The sequence below is a fragment of the Chiloscyllium plagiosum genome, unplaced genomic scaffold, assembly GCF_037043375.1.
Source record: "Chiloscyllium plagiosum isolate Xiang-an unplaced genomic scaffold, Cpla_swu_hap1 HiC_scaffold_5, whole genome shotgun sequence".
Classification (NCBI taxonomy): Eukaryota; Metazoa; Chordata; class Chondrichthyes; order Orectolobiformes; family Hemiscylliidae; genus Chiloscyllium; species Chiloscyllium plagiosum.
In genome coordinates, this window is record NW_028270143.1 from 62,363,221 (window position 1) to 62,383,397 (window position 20,177).

General features: G+C 42.3%; 1 protein-coding gene across 3 annotated transcripts in view; it reads right to left on the minus strand.

Annotated features, from left to right (window-relative positions):
• The window catches only part of LOC122549914 (receptor activity-modifying protein 3-like), a 205,241-nt gene extending 198,161 nt beyond the window's left edge, over positions 1-7,080 (minus strand). For 2 of the 3 annotated variants that reach the window (XR_015757209.1, XM_087987228.1), the window contains exons 1-3: positions 6,300-7,080; positions 4,728-4,757; positions 3,584-3,761 (exon numbers count right to left, since the gene is read on the minus strand). Coding sequence is in view for 2 of the 3 variants with exons in the window: in XM_087987228.1 (XP_087843354.1) it covers positions 3,584-3,761; positions 4,728-4,757; positions 6,300-6,351 (260 nt within the window). In the remaining variant the exon portion in view is untranslated. The remainder of the gene's footprint in view (positions 1-3,583; positions 3,762-4,727; positions 4,758-6,299) is intronic. The other variant, XM_087987227.1, reaches the window with a different exon arrangement.
• Between the last annotated feature and the right edge of the window lie 13,097 nt (positions 7,081-20,177).

The window sequence follows — 20,177 nt, forward strand, 5'->3', positions numbered from 1 at the left end:
GATGTTAGTCTGGATGCTGCCAAAATGCAACCCATCTTCTTTAGACGCCACCTGCCCCAGAATTGGATCCAATGCCTCAAGAAAATGTTGCCCTTTCTGCTTTGTCAGTTTTTTTGAGCTACACACTCAATCACTAATTTTCCCATTTCAATCCTCTCAGCTCTCCAGGTCTATCAGCATGTGGGCATGAAATACTTTAGTAAGTGAGAAGGTGAGGATGATAGTGAAACCCCATACAATCATTAATAAACATTCCACTTCTGGCACAAAAACAGAACATGCTGGAAAAACTCAACAGCATGTGTGGAGAGAAAGTAAAGTTAATGTCTTGGGTCCAGTGACTTTGTTCAGAACAGATTGAAGAAGAGTCACTAGACCCAACACAACTTGTCTTTCTTTCCGCAGATGCCACTATTTCTGCTGAGTTTCTCCAGCAATTTCTTTTTTGGTTTCTGATTTCCAGCATACACAGCATTTTTTTCTTTAGTTTTCCACTTCTGGTTTTATGTTGCATAGGAAGTCATTTAAAAAGCAGCTGAGGACTGTTGGATGCAGGACATTTCCTTGAGGAACTCCTGCAATGATGTTCTGAGGCTAAGATGATTGTCCTCCTTCTTCTTTTGTGATGGGTATAACTTCAACCAGTAAAGAGTCTTCTCGATTATCATGACTTCTCACTATTGCCTTTTCATGCTAAATTAAGGGAATATGGTGGCATAATGGTAATGTCATTGGATTAGTAATACAGAGTTCCAGGCTAATGTTTTGGGGACACAGGTTCAAATTTCATCATGATAATTTAGATGCAGTATAGATTTTTTTTTAGATTAGATTACAGTGTGGAAACAGGCCCTTCGGCCCAACAAGTCCACACCGACCTGCCGAAGCGAAACCCACCCCATACCCCTACATTTACCCCTTACCTAACACTATGGGCAATTTAGTATGGCCAATTCACCTGACCCTGCACATCTTTGGACTGTGGGAGGAAACCGGAGCACCCGGAGGAAACCCACGCAGACACGGGGAGAACGTGCAAACTCCACACAGTCAGTCGCCTGAGATGGGAATTGAACCCGGGTCTCTGGCGCTGTGAGGCAGCTGTGCTAACCACTGTGCCACCGTGCTGCCCACCAGCTTTGGAAATAAAAAGAAAATAGCCTAATGATAACCATGTACTCACTGTCTATTGTCATAAAAATCTGGTTTTAATTTTATTTTATTATTACAATTATTAAATATGACATAAATGTCTTTTCTGGATAGAAACCTGCCATCTTTACCTGGTCTGGCCATATATAAGAGTCCAGGCCAATATGGTTACTCCTAACTGCCCTCTGGACTATTAGGGCAACAAATTCTGGCTTACGCAGTGGTTCCACCTAAAAAAAAGTAAACTTTTTCCTTAATGTAAAGGACAGCCACATTCACCTGAATTTGTAACATCTGGTTACAGATTTAGATTCAGAACCTATGATATAATTGCAAAAACTGCATTCAATAAATATGCAATTTGAGGGCTACAACTAGAAAAATGACCGCTAGAGCTACTGAAGATGAATGACAATCCTATAAGTAAGGAATATCAGCAACATAACCAGGTAAGGTTTTTGAATCATATAAGGCTTTTGAGTCTGACAGCAGCCTATAATATGCAATATAAATTATGAAATACACTGAGAACCGAATAAACATGGAACATGTTTTTTTCCAACAATCCTTAAAACAGTGAGATACTATCTTGGCCTGTACATACATCTGCTCCACAAGTAGAACACAGTGTAACTACTACTGATGCCATAATGATTGGTTACTCTTATTTCAGTAGTTGTACTTAGATTAGATTATTTTGTAGGAATAAGAGCAGTGGATCACACCACAAACAGAAAAATGCAGAATCGCCTAGGAATTTGTGAAAAGAGAAAAGAAAACACCAAAAAAAACCTAAATGGTGTGATCAACTATTAATGTACCAGCAAAGGGGTAGGAACAAATTTTGATGATAAAAGTAACAACACTGCCACTCTGTTATATTTTTCGCATTCTTTATAGCACTTTCAATATAAAGATGCTTCAAATTGCTTCACAGGAGCATGTTAAAACAAACATAAACATGATGTAGAGCAATACGATTGATTAGTCTGTTCTGACCATTACATTTCAATAAATATTCTGTGCAAAACTATCCTATTTAATGAAAGAAGAAGCCAATAAATCCTCTTAATGAGGCAAGATATCAAACTGCATCCCTGTGGCACAATTTATGTTTGGTTATATCCCTGATCAAAACCATACTTGAATTATATCTAGATTTCTGTATCTACCATTGCTAAGAGAGATCCTTGCCTATCTAATATACTCAAACTAACAAATTAATAAAAAGTTCAGAATATCAGAACAAAATCACAAAGCCCTTCAATAAAAATTCAGCTTGCATTTTACAGAGCCATCTAACATTCTTGATTCTTGGTGCACTCTCCTTCATACTTCATGAATACCCATCTGTTAAAGTAAATCCTTATAGATATTTTTAATTAACCTGCTCAGATATGTTATGCACCACTAGAGCAGATGGGACTTAGAATTGGACCTCCTGGTTCAGAGCTAAGTACACCACCACTGCACAACAGCTCTGGTTAATCCATATATTTGCTGTTCAATAGAACAGCTCCAAATACATTTTCGGATAAGAACTACTATTGTCCTGCTTGAAGGACACTTCCACTCTAAAAGGTTGCAATTACATGTGATGGTTTCCAAAAGAATCCAATTTTTTGATAGATGCAGAGGTTAGTTATGTAAAGTAGCACAATATCAGCAGATCACAACATCTTGTGCTTGCACATGCAGTACAAATTATGTGAAGGTCTAAGTTTGCTCCTTGGTGTGTCATCAAATGATGAGACTAATGTGAAGAGGAGATTGAAGATAGTATCTCAATGGAAAGGAAAAAATGGAGAGACTAAAAGCTATTGGTATGCACAGTAGATACAAGCTGTGAAGACAGAATATGCATATAACAATGTACTGTAATATGTAACTTTGACTGGAAACTATAACAATAGAGTCAATCAGCAATCATAGTACAATATTTCTGCTATTATTGAAGATTATATCCATTTAGGAGCGTTAAACCACAACCAGACAAGCCATATGATTGCACCCTCTAAAGGCATCTTACTTCACTAATCATTACTGAATCCTATGCTATACCAAAATCAAATAATAATTTCAGATTTATGGTTAATGTATGACTAGCAGGACAAAAGTCAATGGATAGAATTGTCAACAGAATTGTCTCCTCAATGCATGGTTACAATCTATGTTTTCAGAATCTATCCATGCAATGTAGGCAAACATCCTCTCTGTCAATATCTTTACTCGAACTTGATTCATCCAGAATAGTGATGGAACACAATCACATTCTGAAATTGTAGATTAATTAGAAAGCTTTAGGTAACTACAAATTTTAAATAGAGTATAGAAACACAGCTCGCAACAACTTTTCTTACTTGTTTATTTACTTTGTATCTGACCTTATGAACTTGACTATAACAAATCAGGCATGCATAAAATATCTTACCCAGCAATGAGTGTGAAGTTGCACCAGTCACTGGAATTCATTGTGTTTAGTTGGCTTGCAAAATCATACCCACACCAGTGCACTATTTCCAGCATAAGAGTCTCATTACAGATTTGTTTTGCTTCCCTCTCTGTCTGGTTTGGTTCTGACTGATTATGCAGGTTTGTATTGTTCTTTGCTGGAAATGTGAATAAGAACATTAATTTAGTACATATATATTTTTAAAATCTGAATTCTTTTCAAATAAGCAAACTTTTTTTTGCTTGACACCACCATCCTATTTCACAATTTTCAAATGTACAATTACTACAAATTATCTATCTGGCAATATAAATATTACAAATTCATCACTATAAAATTAAACTATTTTAGGTTTACTTTCCTTTAAATTCCAGTTAGATACACCAAGGACATTGTATGATGCTTAATAAGTAACATGACATTTTAAAAACTTTGCTTTCCATTTTGAAACATAGTTGCACTGTTAATACCATCTTCTTCTCCATGGGAATTAAGGGTGAACAATAAACACCTAAACAATGCCACTCACATTCCATGAACAAATAAGAAAAAATTGAATAATTCATTATTTGCAAATATCTAATTGAAGGCACAAACATTTCAAAGGAAACATTTAGTCATCCTTAACAGTTTGCATCTGGATCGTTACCTCAGTTCTGCACTGACTATCTGAACAAAGGCTATATTTTGCTCTGTGTCAAAATTCATTAAAACTATTTTACTGCACGATCAGGGTTGGGCTTTCTAGTTAACTTTACAAATAGAGGAACAGATGCCTCTGGACATGAGTTTAAATCCATTGTATGGGTGGTGGAATCTTCTTATCTAGATGTTAAGTCACAACTTTCTAACTTTCAGTCTTGACCTTGAACTGCTCAGACAATTCTTGTTAATAGGCTCAGATTGGGCTATTGCATATGTTATATCAAGATTTTACATAAGAAATATATACATACTAAATAAATAGTATTTATGTATATGCTGTTTAACACTAAGTTATACACAATAGCCAGACACCAGCACTCAATCAAAGAGGATGAGCAAAGTATGATGAAAATAAAAAAAAAGTCACTGTCCACCAGATGTGGACAAGTTCAATATGAATCCACTGAGCTTCTCTTACCTGACAGACTAGATGTCAGCAAACTATTCCCTAGAAAATATAGAAAAGATCACATATCACATATATATTACCCATATTGATTTGCCTTTTCTAAAATAAATAAATCAGTTAAAAAGAAGAATAGATTACTCAGTCCGATTCCAATTGAAACATACATAATAATTAAGGTGGGTTGTTGAAGAAATCAGATGCTCATTTCTATAACTTTGAGTCCCTCCTTTCAGACTGAAAGCCTGTGACTACTGGAATGCCACAAGGATTGGTGCTGGGTCCACTGCTTTTCATCATTTATATAAATGATTTGGATGTGAACATAGGAGGTACAGTTAGTAAGTTTGCAGATGACGCCAAAATTGGAGGTGTTGTGGACAGTGAAGGTTACGTTAGAATACAATGGCATCTTGATCAGGTAGGCCAATAGGCCGAGGAGTGGAACATGGAGTTTAATTTAGATCAATGTGAAGTGCTGCATTTTGGAAAGGCAAATCAGGGCAGGATTTCTACACTTGATGTTAAGGTCCTAGGAGTATTGCTGAACAAAGAGACCTTGGAGTGTAAGTTCATATTTCATTGAAAGTGGAGTCGCAGGTACCTTTGAATATAAGAGTTGGGAGGTCATGTTGTGACTGTACAGGATATTGGTTAGACCACTTACGGAATATTGCATGCAGTTCTGGTCTCCCTCCTCTTGTAAAGATGTTGTGAAACTTCAAAGGGTTCAGAAAAGATTTACAAGGATGTTGCCAGGGTTGGAGTGTTTCAGCTATAGGGAGAGGCTGAGGGGTGACCTTATCAAGGTTTATAACATCATGAGGGGCATGGATAGGCATGGGCTTTTGCCTGGGGTTGGGGAGTCCAGAATTAAAGGGCAGAGGGGAACATTTTAAAAGGCATCTGAGGGGCAGCCTTTTTGCTCAGAGAATGGTGCATGTATGGAATAAGCTGCCAGAGGAAGTAGTGGAGGCTGGTACAATTACAACATTTAAAAGGCATCTGGATGAGTATATGAATAGGAAGGGTTTAGAGGGATATGGGCCGGGTGCTGGCAAATGGGACTAGATTACGTTGGGATATCTGGTTGGCATGGATGAGTCGGACCGAAGGGTCTGTTTCCGTGCTGTACATCCCGATAACTCTAAACAGTCATCATGCTCATCGCCACGATCCCAGGGCAAGGAGAAAATGATTTTTTTTAGAGGAGACGCGCAGAAGCCGGAAAAGTTGCAAATGAAATTGAACTAGACGGGCTGACGAAAAAAAATCATGAGCGAAAAAAGGATGGATAAAGGTAAACATGACTTGAATAGATAAAGTCTGTCGAACCCACTTGAAAAGTTAGGGACATTAATCAAGCGGTTAACCTTAGTTTAAGTGAGAAATTATAAAAGGAATGACGCACGCATGTCGAGACCGCTACATAAAATTTTAGTATGTGCTCCACGCCGTGGTCGGAGTGAGGTTCTGGGGTTGGTAACAGTTGACCGGAGGTACCCCAATAAATCTGAGTGATTTGCGGGAGTGCGCTCTCAGGAGGTTGGAAATGTCAGGTCACTGTGTCAATTCGCCACTTACCCCAAACAGCGAGAGCCAAGAGCTGAACAAGAAGCAAGGCATCTTTCTCCATCACGATGCCTCTGCTCCAGCAGAGTGCTGCATTGAGAGCTGCAGCCGGGAGCTGGGGCTTGGGGACGGGGGTTCCAGCGGTCACTGGTCCCCGCAGCTTGCTGCGGGACGGATCGCGGACAGCTCCGGCCAACTTGCCGCTCGCCGGCTTCAGGCTGGCTCCCAGTCTCTCTGCTGGGAGGGATGGTGAGCTGCTGTCCCCGCTCTGACAGGCGTCCTGAGGAAAGGAGCGGACTCCGAACAGGCGACCCCCTGCGATGTCTGAGCTTCCTTCCCCTCCGCGCTTCTCTCTTCTCCAATCGATCGGGCTGCTTCGGGATCACATGGGCGTCAAAATAAGCAGCGGTGCAGCCCCTTCACTCTCTCACACACACTCACATTCACACTCAGTCTGCGCCCTACTACTCCCTCAGCACCGCTACCGTGTTCTGACATGGGAATTAAAGTCCACAGAATACTACAAGGAACAGTTCCCATCAACTGGAACAATATGTTTACCATAAAAAAAAACTGAATCGTTCCTACACGAGGAAGCAACCGCGAACGGTATAGCGGATGGTAATAGAAAGGAAGTTGCTCCTATTTTGTTCAGGCTAAATCCCAGGTTCTTTTCGATTTAAGCTGGTGTTTGTTGGCTGGGATGTCCATACTGAGTACACAGCAGCAATGATTCTTCTGAGGTTTTGGCCAAATGAACCAGTTAATATCCGGCCCGCATCTTTCCAAACTGGATCAAGTTGCGAAAGTCTTCAAGAGCAGACGCAATCCGCTGTCCACATCCTGGGCAGAATTTGGTGTCAAACTTGAATGCTGAGCAAAAAAAGGCTCAATATTGTTAACGTAAACCCGTTTCTTTACCGGTGACAACTTGAAAGCAATGTTTTTGATAGGGTTAGGGTTTCACTGTATGTTATGATGAGACAAAACAAACCATCACCATTTGAAATTAGAAACACTACACTGTGCCACAAGAGGCAACTTGGAAACAAGAGGTGTGATTTTAATCCATTTAACGTGGCAGCAGTTAGACAGTTGGCAGTCATTCTTTCTAAATACGGATAATTTTCCTTAATATTTAGGATCCCTACATTGTGGAAACAGGCACCTCGGCCCAACAAGTCCACTCCGACCCTCCAAACAGTATACCACCCAAACCCATTCATTTATATATGCACCTAACCTACACACCCCTGAACACTGTGCAATTTAGCATGGCCAATTCACCCAACTTGCAAATCTTTGGATTGTGGGAGGAAATCAGTGCACCCGGAAGAAACCCACACAGAGACCGGGAGAATGTGTAAATTCCAACTTTGTGTACCCGTAACCAAAACATATTTTATTAATCTATTCCTGAGCCTTGTTCTAGAGTCAATTTAGTTTCTTAAGGCTTAGAAAATACCTTCCAAAGAATATTAGAAAAACAGGACATAGGTAAGACCTCATCTCCAATACTCCAAATTTTGTCCAAACTCCATCTACAAGTTTGCTGATGACAGCACTACTGTGGTCCAGATATCAAACAATGATGAAACAGGATACAGGAAAGACATAGCGTGTTTGGTGGCATGGTGTAAAGATAACAAGCCCTCCCTCAAATGTCAGCAAAACTAAAGAGCTGATCATTGACTTCAGGAAGCAAGGGCAGGGCACGCCAGTTTCTATATCAATGGAGCTGAGATGAAAATGGTCAAGAGCATCAAGTTCCTAAGAGTGACAATCACGAACAATCTGCCCTGGATTACCCACATTGATGCGACAGTCAAGAAAGCACAACAACACATCTTCCTCAGAAGGCTAAGGAAATATGACATGTCCATAAGGACTCTCACCAACTTTTACAGATGCACCACATTCTATCTGGATGCATCATGGCTTGGCACAGTAACGATTCTGCCCAGGACCATAAGACACTACTGAGAGTCATGAACACAGCCCAGTACATCATGCAAGCCAACCTTCAATTGATTGACTCCTTCTATACTTCTTGCTGCCTCAGAAAGGCACACAACATCATCAAAAACCCCTTCTACCCTGGTTATAATCTCTTCCAATCTCTTTGGCCAGGCAGAAAATAAAAAATATTAAACTCATAGGTTCAAGAACAGCTTCTTCCCTGCTGATATTAGACTTCTGAATGGCCCTTTCAAATTTTGAATCTAATGTTGATCTTGCTTTTTTGTGCACCTTCTTTGCAGCCGTATCTTTGTATTGCTCTCTCTGTTCTATCAACCTATGCACTTTGTATGGTATGATCTGCCTGTCTTGCAAACAAAACAAAACTTTTCATTGTACCTAGGTATAAGTGACAATAATAAATCAAATCAAATCAAATACTATATGCAGTTTTGGTGTGTTATTTAAGGAAGGATGAAAATGCATTTAAAGCTGTTCAAAGGAGGTTTACTCGATTGGTACCAGGAATGAATGAGTTGTCTTACGAGGACAGGTTGGACAGGCTGGCCATGTTTTCACTGGAGTTTAGAAAATGAGAGGTGATTTGATTCAAGTGTATAAAATCTTGTATGGTCTTGACAAAGGAGTTGTGATCTCTTGTGGCTTAGTTCAAAACTAAAAGGAACTGTTGTGAAATTTGTGGTAAAACTTTTAGAACAAAGTTGAGGGGACTTTTTTTTCTCAGAGGGTTGTGTAACTTTGGAACTCTGCCTCAAAAGGCAGTGGTGGAGAGATCACTGAATATTTACAAATTAGAGGTAGATAAATTCTTGTCGGCAATAGAATAAATGCCTATCAGGGTAGACAGGAAAGTGGCATTTGTAATATAAAGAGATAAATATGCTCTCACTATATGACCTACTTTTGCTCAAAGTTTGTGAGAAGATTTGTAGCTCGGGTGCTCATTGTTGTGGTTCTGTTCGCCGAGCTAGGAATTTGTGTTGCAGACGTTTCGTCCCGTGTCTAGGTGACATCCTCAGTGCTTGGGAGCCTCCTGTGAAGCGCTTCTGTGATGTTTCTTCCGGCATTTATAGTGGTTTGTCTCTGCCACTTCCAGTTGTCAGTTCCAGCTGTCCGTTGCAGTGGTCGGTATATTGGGTCCAGGTCGGTGTGCTTATTGATTGAATCTGTTGATGAGTGCCATGCCTCTAGGAATTCACTAGAGAGGAAGAAAAGGACAACCAACTCCCATTCCTCGACGTGATGGTACAGAGAACACCTAACGGAGAATTCACCACAAAGGTATACAGGAAAGCCACACACACAGACCAAGTCCTGAATTACGAAAGCATCCACCCCAATACACACAAAAGAAGTTGCATCAAGACACTGTTCAAAAGGGCTACAACACACTGCACTATACCAGAACTGCAAAAAGAGGAAGAAGAACACCTATACAATTATTCGCCAAAAACGGATACCCGCGCAATTTCATCAACAGATGCCTAAGGGAAAGACAACGGAACGAGGACATGCTGCAACCCAAAGGACTAGCCACATTACCATACATCAAGAGCATTTCCGAACTGAAAGCCAGACTACTGTGACCACTAGGACTCATAACAGCACACAAACCAACAGCCACTCTCAGACAACAACTCACCAGAATGAAGGACCCGATACCCAGCATGAGCAAAAACCAAAGTAGTGTACAAAATCCCATGCAAGGACTGCACAAAACACTACATAGGACAAACAGGAAGACAGCTAACGATCCGCATCCATGAACACCAACTAGCCACGAAACGACAAGACCAGCTATCCTTAGTAGCCACACACGCAGATGACAAGCAACATGAGTTCGACTGGGACAACACTATTATTATAGGACAAGCCAAACAGAGAACAGCCAGGGAATTCCTAGAGGCATGGCACTCCTCCACAGATTCAATCCATTAGCACATCGACCTAGACCCAATATACCGACCACTGCAACGGACAGCTGGAACTGACAACTGGAAGCGGCAGAGACAAACCACTATAAATGCTAGAGGAAACATCACAGAAGCGCTTCACAGGAGGCTCCCAAGCACTGAGGATGTCACCTAGATAGGGGACGAAACGCCTGCAACACAAATTCCCAGCTCGGCGAACAGAACCACAACGACCTACTTCTGCTCCTGGTTCATATGTTTGTATCCTGAGACAGATAAGCTTTTGTGTGTTATCTGTAGATTTAGTTAACTTGGAACAGTTTACTGGCCTGGTTTTCGCTTGAGGAACATCCTCTGCATCAAGTTTAGCTGACCAGGAATATTTTCCACAATTCCAACCTTCCATAGACATGGAGAAAGGATGTTATCATAATATTCAGATTGATAATAATGATCACATTATGAATGCACATTTCATGGTAATAAGTCCAGGAGTACTGCTCCTCAGATGCTGTCTGAACTGCTGTGCTTTTCCAGCACCACTAATCCAGAATCTGGTTTCCAGCATCTGCAGTCATTGTTTTTACCTACAAATTGAGAGCTTCTAGCCATGATATTATAGAATGGCAAGTCAGACCTGAGGTGCTGAATGGCCTACTCTTGCCCTTACTTCTTATATTCTTTTCACACAACAGTCACCTTAGAAAGAATTGAAGGAGAAAACTGTTTACTTTCTGAGGCAACTGTGCAGATTTCTGTCTCATCATCAGCTTATTACAAATTAATATACTGCATTAAAAACAACTGATCATGATATAAATGTAAACTACTAATACTGTGATATAACAAGGTCATTAACGTTATGTAGGTATAAATAATGATTACAGATGCTAGAAATCAGATTCTGGATTAGAGTTGCTAAAAGAGCACAGCAGTTCAGGCAGCATCCGAGGAGCAGTAAAATTGACGTTTCAGGCAAAAACCCTCCATCAGGAATACCCGAAACATCGATTTTACTGCTCCTTGGATGCTGCCTGAACTGCTGTGCTCTTCCAGCACCACTAATCCATTAACATTATAGATCTTGTGTAAAGCTGTTTAATTGAATTACCAGTAGTCCAATCATCTCATAGTCATAGAGTCAGAGAGATGTAGTCATAGAGACCCTTCGGTCCAACCTGTCTATGCCGACCAAATATCCCAAGTTAATCTAGTCCCACCTGCCAGCACCCAGCCCATATCCCTCCAAACCTTTCCTATTCATGTACACATCCAAATGTCTCTTAAATGTTGCAAATGTACCAGCCTCCACCACTTCCTCTGGCAGCTCATTCCATACTTGTACCACCCTTTGTGTGAAAAAGCTACCCCTTAGGTCCCTTTTAAAATTTTCCCCTCTGCCCTCTAGTTCTGGACTCCCCAACCCCAGGCAAAAGCCCATGCCTATCCATGCCCAACACCACCCTCTGTCTTCTTTGAGCCAGTTTGTATCCAAATGGCTAGTTCTCCATGTATTCCATGAGATCTAACCTTGCTAATCAGTCTCCCATCGGGAACCTTGTAGAACGCCTTACTGAAGTCCATATAGATCACATTTACTGCTCTGCCCTCATCAATCTTCTTTGTTACTTCTTCAAAAAACTCAATCAAGTTTGTGAGACATGATTTCCCATGCACAAAACTCCCCATGTTGACTTTTCCTAATCAGTCCTTGCCTTCCCAAATACGTGTACACCCTGTCCCTCAGGATTCCCTCCAACAACTTGCTCACCACTGACGTCAGGCTCACTGGTCTATAGTTCCCTGGCTTGTCCTTACCACCCTTCTTAAACAGTGACACCACGTTAGCCAACCTCCAGTCTCCCGGCACCTCATCTGTGACTATCGATGATAAAAATATCTCAGCAAGAGGCCCAGCAATCACTTCTCTAGGTTCCCACAGAGTTCTAGGTTACACCTGATCAGGCCCTGGGTATTTATCCACCTTTACGCATTTCAAGACATCCAGCACTTCCTCCTCTGTAATATGGACATTTTGGAAGGTGTCACCACCTATTTCCCTATAGTCTATATCTTCCATATCCTTTTCCACAGTAAATACTGATGCAAAATATTCATTTAGTATCTCCCCCATTTTCTGCGACTCCACACAAAAGCCACCTTGCTGATCTTTGAGGGGCCCTATTCTCTCCCTAGTTACCCTTTTGTCCTTAATATATTTGTAAAAACCCTTTGGATTCTCCTTAATTCTATTTGCCAAAGCTATCTCATGTCCCATTTTGCCGTCTTGATTTCCCTCTTAAGTTTATACTCCTGGGCGGCACGGTGGCACAGTGGTTAGCACTGCTGCCTCACAGCGCCAGAGACCCGGGTTCAATTCCCGCCTCAGGCGACTGACTGTGTGGAGTTTGCACGTTCTCCCTGTGTCTGCGTGGGTTTCCTCCGGGTGCTCCGGTTTCCTCCCACAGTCCAAAGATGTGCAGGGTCAGGTGAATTGGCCATACTAAATTGCCCATAGTGTTAGGTAAGGGGTAAATGTAGGGGTATGGGTGGGTTTCGCTTCGGCGGGTCGGTGTGGACTTGTTGGGCCGAAGGGCCTGTTTCCACACTGTAATCTAATCTAATCTAATCTACTTCCTTTATACTCTTCTAAGGATTCACTCGATATATCCTGTCTGTACCTTACATATGCTTCCTTCTTTTTCTTAACCAAACCCTCAATTTCTTTAGTCATCCAGCATTCCCTATAGCTACCAGCCTCTCCATTCACCCTAACAGGAATATACTTTCTCTGGATTCTCGTTATCCCATTTCTGAAGGCTTCCCATTTTCCAGCTGTCCCTTTACCTGCAAACATCTGCCCCCAATCAGCTTTTGAAAGTTATAGAGTCATCGTCATAGAGATGTACAGCATGGAAACGGACCCTTCAGTCCAACCCGTCCATGCCGACCAGATATCCCAACCCAATTGAGTCCCACCTGCCAGCACCCGGCCCACATCCCTCCAAATTCTTCCTATTCATATACCCATCCAAATGCCTCTTACTTAGAACTTCAACTTTCATATCTAGTCTATCCTTTTCCATCATTTCCCAGACCATCCATAACCTCATCACCTCAGGGGATCTCCCATCCACTGCCTCCAATCTCATAGTCCCACAACCCCGCACTGCCCGTTTCTACCTCCTGCCTAAAATCCACAAACCTGACTGCCCCGGCTGACCCATTGTCTCAGCCTGCTCCTGCACAACTGAACTCATCTCTGCATACCTTGACACGGTCCTGTCCCCCTTAGTCCAAGAACTCCCCACCTACGTTCGGGACACCACCCATGCCCTCCACCTCCTCCATGATTTTCGCTTCCCCAGCCCCCAACGCCTTATCTTCACCATGGACATCCAGTCCCTTTACACCTCCATCTCCCATCACGAAGGCCTCAAAGACCTCCACTTCTTCCTTTCCCGCCGAACCAACCAGTACTCTTCCACTGACACCCTCCTTCAACTGACTGAACTGGTCCTCACTCTGAACAACTCTTTCCAATCCTCCCACTTCCTCCAAACCAAAGGAGTAGTCATGGGCACCCATATGGGCCCCAGCTGTGCCTGCCTCTTCATCAGATATGTGGAACAGTCCATCTTGCGCAGCTACACTGGCACTACCCCCCCACCTTTTCCTCCGCTACATCGATGACTGTATCGGTGCTACCTCATGCTCCCACGAGGAGGTTGAACAGTTCATCCACTTTACAAACACCTTCCACCCCAACCTCAAATTTACCTGGACCATCTCAGACTCCTCTCTCCCCTTCCTAGACCTCTCCATTTCTATCTCGGACGACCGACTCAACACAGACGTTTATTATAAACCGACCAACTCCCACAGCTACCTAGATTACACCTCCTCCCACCCTGCCTCCTGTAAAAACGCCATCCCATATTCCCAATTCCTTCACCTCCGCCACATCTGCTCCCAGGAGGACCAATTCCAATACTGAACAACCCAGATGCCCTCCTTCTTCAAAGACCGCAATTTCCCCTCAGATGTGGTTGACGATGCTCTCCACCACATCTTCTCCACCTCCCGCTCCTCCGCCCTTGAACCCCGCCCCTCCAATTGCCACCATGACAGAACCCCACTGGTCCTCACCCACCAACCTCCAGATACATCGTATCATCCTTCGTCATTTCTGCCACCTCCAAATAGACCCCACCACCAAAGATATATTTCCCTCCCATCCCCTATCAGCGTTCCAGAAAGACCACTCCCTCCGTGACTCCCTCGTCAGGTCCACACCCTCCACCAACCCAACCTCCACTCCCAGCACCTTCCCCTGCAACCGCAAGAAATGCAAAATTTGCGCCCACACCTCCCCCCTCACCTCCCTCCAAGGCCCCAAGGGATCCTTCCATATCCATCACAAATTCACCTGCACCTCCACACACATCATTTACAGCATCCGCTGCACCCGATGTGGCCTCCTATACATTGGGGAGACAGGCCGCCTACTTGTGGCACGTTTCAGAGAACACTTCTTGGACACCTGCACCAACCAACCCAACCGCCCTGTGGCTGAACACTTTAACTCCCCCTCCCACTCCGCCAAGGACATGCAGGTCCTTGGCCTCCTCCATCGCCAGACCATGGCAACACGACGCCTGGAGGAAGAGCGCCTCATCTTCCGCTTAGGAACCCTCCAACCACAAGGGATGAACGCAGATTTCTCCACCTTCCTAATTTCCCCTCCCCCCACCTTTTCTCAGTCCCAACCCTTGGACTCAGCACCGCCTTCTTGACCTGCAATCTTCTTCCCGACCTCTCCGCCCTCAACCCCTCTCCAGCCTATCACCCTCACCTTAACCTCCTTCCACCTATCGCATTCCCAATGCCCCTCCCCCAAGTCCCTCCTCCCTACCTGCTTGGCACACCCTCCTCGTTCCTGAAGAAGGGCTTATGCCCGAAACGTCGATTCTCCTGCTCCTTTGATGCTGCCTGACCTGCTGCGCTTTTCCAGCAACGCGTTTTTCAGCTCTGATCTCCAGCATCTGCAGCCCTCACTTTCTCCTTTTATCCTTTTCCATCACTATTTTAAATCTAATAGAATTATGGTCGCTGGCCCCAAAGTGCTCCCCCACTGACATCTCAGTCACCTGCCCTGGCTTATTTCCCAAGAATAGGTCAAGTTTTGAATCTTCTCTAGTAGGTACATCCACATACTGAATCAGAAGATTTTCTTGTACACACTTACCAAATTCCTCTCCATTTAAACTTTTAACACTATGGCAGTTCCTGTCTATGTTTGGAAAGTTAAAATCCTCTATGATAACCACTGTATTATTCTTACAGATAACTGAGATCTCCTTACAAATTTGTTTCTGAATTTCCCTCTGACTATTAGGGGGTCTATAATACAATCCCAATAAGGTGATCATCCCTTTCTTATTTCTCAGTTCCACCCAATAACTTCCCTGGATGTATTTCCAGGAATATCCTTTCTCAGCACAGCTGTAATGCTGTCCCTTATCAAAAATAAGGGACTCCCCCTCCTCTCTTGCCTCCCTTTCTATCCTTCCTGTTGCATTTGTATCCGGGAACATGAAGCTGCCAGTCCTGCCCATCCCTGAGCCATGTTTCTGTGATTGCTATGATATCCCATGTTCCTAACCATGCCCTGAGTTCATCTGCCTTCCCTGTTAGGCCCCTTGCATTGAAATAAATGCAGTTGAATTTGTTAGTCCTACCTTGTCCCTGCCTGCTCTGACTGTTTGACTCGCTTCTGTTCTCAACTGTACCAGTCTCAGATTGATCTCTTTCCTCGCTATCTCCCTGGGTCCCACCCCACCACCTTACTAGTTTAAATCCTCCTGAGCAGCTCTAGCAAATTTCCTTGCCAATATATTAGTCCCCTTCCAATTTAGGTGCAATCTGTCCTTCTTGTACAGGACACTTCTACCCCAAAAGAGATTCCAATGATCCAAAATTGTGAATTCTTCTCCTACATACCAGCTCCTCAGCCATGCATCCATCTGCTCTATCCTCCTATTCCTACCCTCACTAGCTCATAGAACTGGGAGTAATCCAGATATTATTGCTCTCGAGGACTTCCTTTTTAAATTCCTGCCTAACTCTCTGTAATCTCCCTTCAGAATCTCAACCTTTTCCCTTCCTATGTCATTGGTTCCAATGTGGACAATGACCTCTTGCTGGCCCCTCTCTTCCCTTTCCTGGAGTTAATCCATCTATGTGACTGTATCTGAGACTTTCCCCCCTTCCTATAACTGCCATCCATCACATACTGTTGCTGTTGCGAATTACTCATTGCTTCTAACTGTCTCTCCAACCGATCCATTCGATCTGATAAGATTCGCAACCAACAGCATTTATGGCAGATATAATCTGCAGTAACCCTTAAACTCTCTTTAAACTCCCACATCTGACAAGAAGTACATATCACTCTACTCAAGGCCATTTTTGCTCCTTCAGAATCTACAGACCCAGAAATTAACACCGTCTTATTCCTCTACAAACACTTCCCTAGGTTAAATTAATAGTTATGGCTTATATTTTAAGTTAATCAAGAGACATATCTCCAAAAACATACAATCAAGAAAGAACCCACTTGACTCTGTACTGCAGACTTTCGGTAGGCCACACTTAAAACAACAAATAACTTATCTGATTCCGTGGTGTGAACTTCGCCCAACAGTTCCTCCAAGATCAGTTGTGAATTTCACTGTTTGTTAATTTTCCCAGATGCACTCCGATGTCCAGTGATACATGAATTCAAACAGCAAAGACAGTGTCAGTTTCTTTCTCTCTCTCCTGCACTGACCTCACCATGTGCTTCCTTTGTCTGTTCTTCTCCCTTTTAATCAGTTTCATTTATTAGGATTAACTAGTGATCTGCATACATAAATGGAACAAGTTGTTTGAATTTAAAACTGCTCACTGTTTTGAAATATGGAGATAACTTGAAACACATTCCTCTGATTTATACAGAAGAATCCTGATTTAGACATCTTTCCAATGGGCATAAGTTAGAATTCAGTTCCAGAAAGAGCCATGACACAATATTTTATTACTCTGGCAACAATTCGAATTAAATTCACCAGGGAATTATTTGTTCTGGGCACATATATATGGCTTGCATTTATTGACTTTCTTAAGTTATAGAATCATAGCAGTGTGGAAGCAGGCCACTCAGCCCACAGCACCCCACCAAAGATACTCACCCATTTAAATCCAAATCTATTATTAAAATTTACATCCCACAACCATGATGGCTTGGTGGTTGGCACTGCTGCCTCACAGCGCCAGGGACCCGAGTTCAATTCCAGCCTCGGGTGACAGACTGTGTGGAGCTTGCTCTGGTTTCTACCTACAGTCCAACAATGTGCAGGTTAAGTGAATTGGCCATGGTAAATTGACCATAGTGTAGGTTATTAGTTAGGGGTAAATATATGGTAGGGGAATGGGGCTGGGTGAGTTACTCTTCAGAGGGTCAGTGTGTACTTGTTGAGCTGAAGGGCCTGTTTCCACAATCCTGAGATGCCGGTGTTGGACTGGGGTGTACAAAGTTAAAAATCACACAACACCAGGTTATAGTCCAACAGGTTTAATTGGAAGCACACTAGCTTTCGGAGCGACGCTCCTTCATCACAATCACCTGATGAAGGAGCGTCGCTCCGAAAGCTAGTGTGCTTCCAATTAAACCTTTTGGACTATAATCTGGTGTTGTGTGATTTTTAACTCTGTTTCCACAATGTAGGGATTCTAATTCTTTGTGGGGCGGCATGGTGGCTCAGTGGTTAGCACTGCAGCCTCACAGCAACAGGGACCTGGGTTCGATTCCTGCTTCGGGTGGCTGTCTGTGTGGAGTTTGCACATTCTCCCATGTCTGCGTGGGTTTCCTCCCACAATCCATTATGTGCAAGTTAGGTGAATTGGCCATGCTAAATTGCTCATATTATTAGGTGCATTAGTCAGAGGTAAATATAGGATGGGTTACTCTTCGGTGGGGGGTCAGTGTGGACTTGTTGGGCCAAAGGGCCTGTTTCCATACTGTAGGGAATCTAATCAAAAAAAAACCCACAGTAATAGGATTTGAACTCAACCTGGAGCATTAGCCGAGTCTTTGAATTAGTAGCCCAGTATAATTACCATTGTGCTACCATTCATGTATGCCCAAACGTGGGAATTGGAAGAGTACATTGCCACAGTAGAAAGGCTCTTGGAAACTTTACAACTGAGTCACTTTGTTTAGGTAATGTGCAGGAAGCTTTACTGCATATTCCTCATGTCTCACAGGCTTGAAAGGCCGTAAAGCAGTACTAGATCCCGTGAAGTAAAAAGAAATTGCCTAAGTTTCGTCACTTTGAAGGATTCAATTTTTAAATCTATGCCGTATGTTAAAACCAAAATATTGCTGAAGCTGAAAATCTGAAATAAAACAAAATGTGCTGAAAATGCTTTCTATTTTCTTTCAATTCTAAAGCAGATTCATGTAGGACTCTGTTTCTAGCTAGAGAGATGCTCTTAGAGCTGCTAAGCCTTTCCATTAGTTTTTGTTTTCATTTCGAAATGGTTCTGTATAAGGAGTTATTGTGCATAATTTTCTACTTTATGTGGGAAGGAAATTGTATAACAGGGGACTTCCATCACAGATTACATTACAGAAGAGTGTTAAGGATTTTCTGCATATAATACTATAGTGTAGATTCACTTCTTTTTCAATTTTAAATTTAAAATATATTTTCTTTGAAATTTCAACTTTATTTTGAAATGAGGTAAAAACAGGTGGAACTTTGAAACAAAAGCAGAAAATTATGAGAAAGAAAATCAGCAAACTTGGCAGTAGTTATGGTAAGGAGGCAGATAGGTGTAATAATAAAGGTGACTTTGATGAATAAGGGTGATTCTGATGAAAGATGGACTCTCCCTCTCCACTTAGTGTCCGCCATTCTATCTGTTTCTATTTTTATTACAGTTAGTAATTAAATTTTCATTGAATAGAGTAGGCTTTGGTGCAGGATTAGAATACATTGAAACAAAAACAAAAATTGCTGGAAAAGCTCAGCAGGTCTGGCAGCATCTCTGGAGAGAAATCAGTTCTGAAGAAATGAAGAAGGATCACTGGACCCGAAAAGTTATCTCTGGTTTCTCTCCACAGATGCTGCCAGACTTGCTGAGCTTTTCCAGCAACTTCTGCTTTTGTTTCTAATTTCAGCTTTTATTTCAAATACTTTGAATTATGTCATAATTGTACTGACAGATCAAGAGTTGTCAGATACACAGGGGAAATGTGAGGATGCTGCTTACATATTTGTAGGTAAGTTCATGTAGATATGTAGATGAGATGTTGCATGTTGTTCTCTATGTGTCTAAAGCCTCCATTGGCAGCTATTGAGAGTACCTATTACCAACACCAGGCCACAGCTGTCTGACCTTTATCTTTTACTTGTGGCTCACAGTTTCATTTTCATTCTGACTCCATAAAAATAGCACAACTATTAATCACATGGTATCTTGACCACATATGTTACCAATTCAATGAAGAAGTAGAGCTATAATTTAGTTCTAAAGCTCAGCTGATTGAACCCTGAGAATTAGTGCTTGTTAAAAATTAAAAACAGTAAATTGAGTCCATTTTCCTTGGCTTTGGTCATACATGCGATCTGAATTATTTAGAAGATTTTTAAGTGAAGACACCACATTGTCCAATACCAACAGCAGTTAATGCTGAGATGTCCCCTGCTGTGGCACATTGGGACTTATTGGAAGTCCTGACGCGTCGTCCTGGTACAACAATTGCCCAGGAAGTATAAACTTCTGATGGGCAGATTTGCTATGGGATTCTATGAAAATGCCTCAAAGTCTTGGTCTGTTGCATGATACTTACCTGACACACATTAGTGTAACCATACCTGACAATCCCCACACATATCCAAGTCAATTACCCACCCAACACATCCATTCACTCTCTCACTCTTTCACCTAA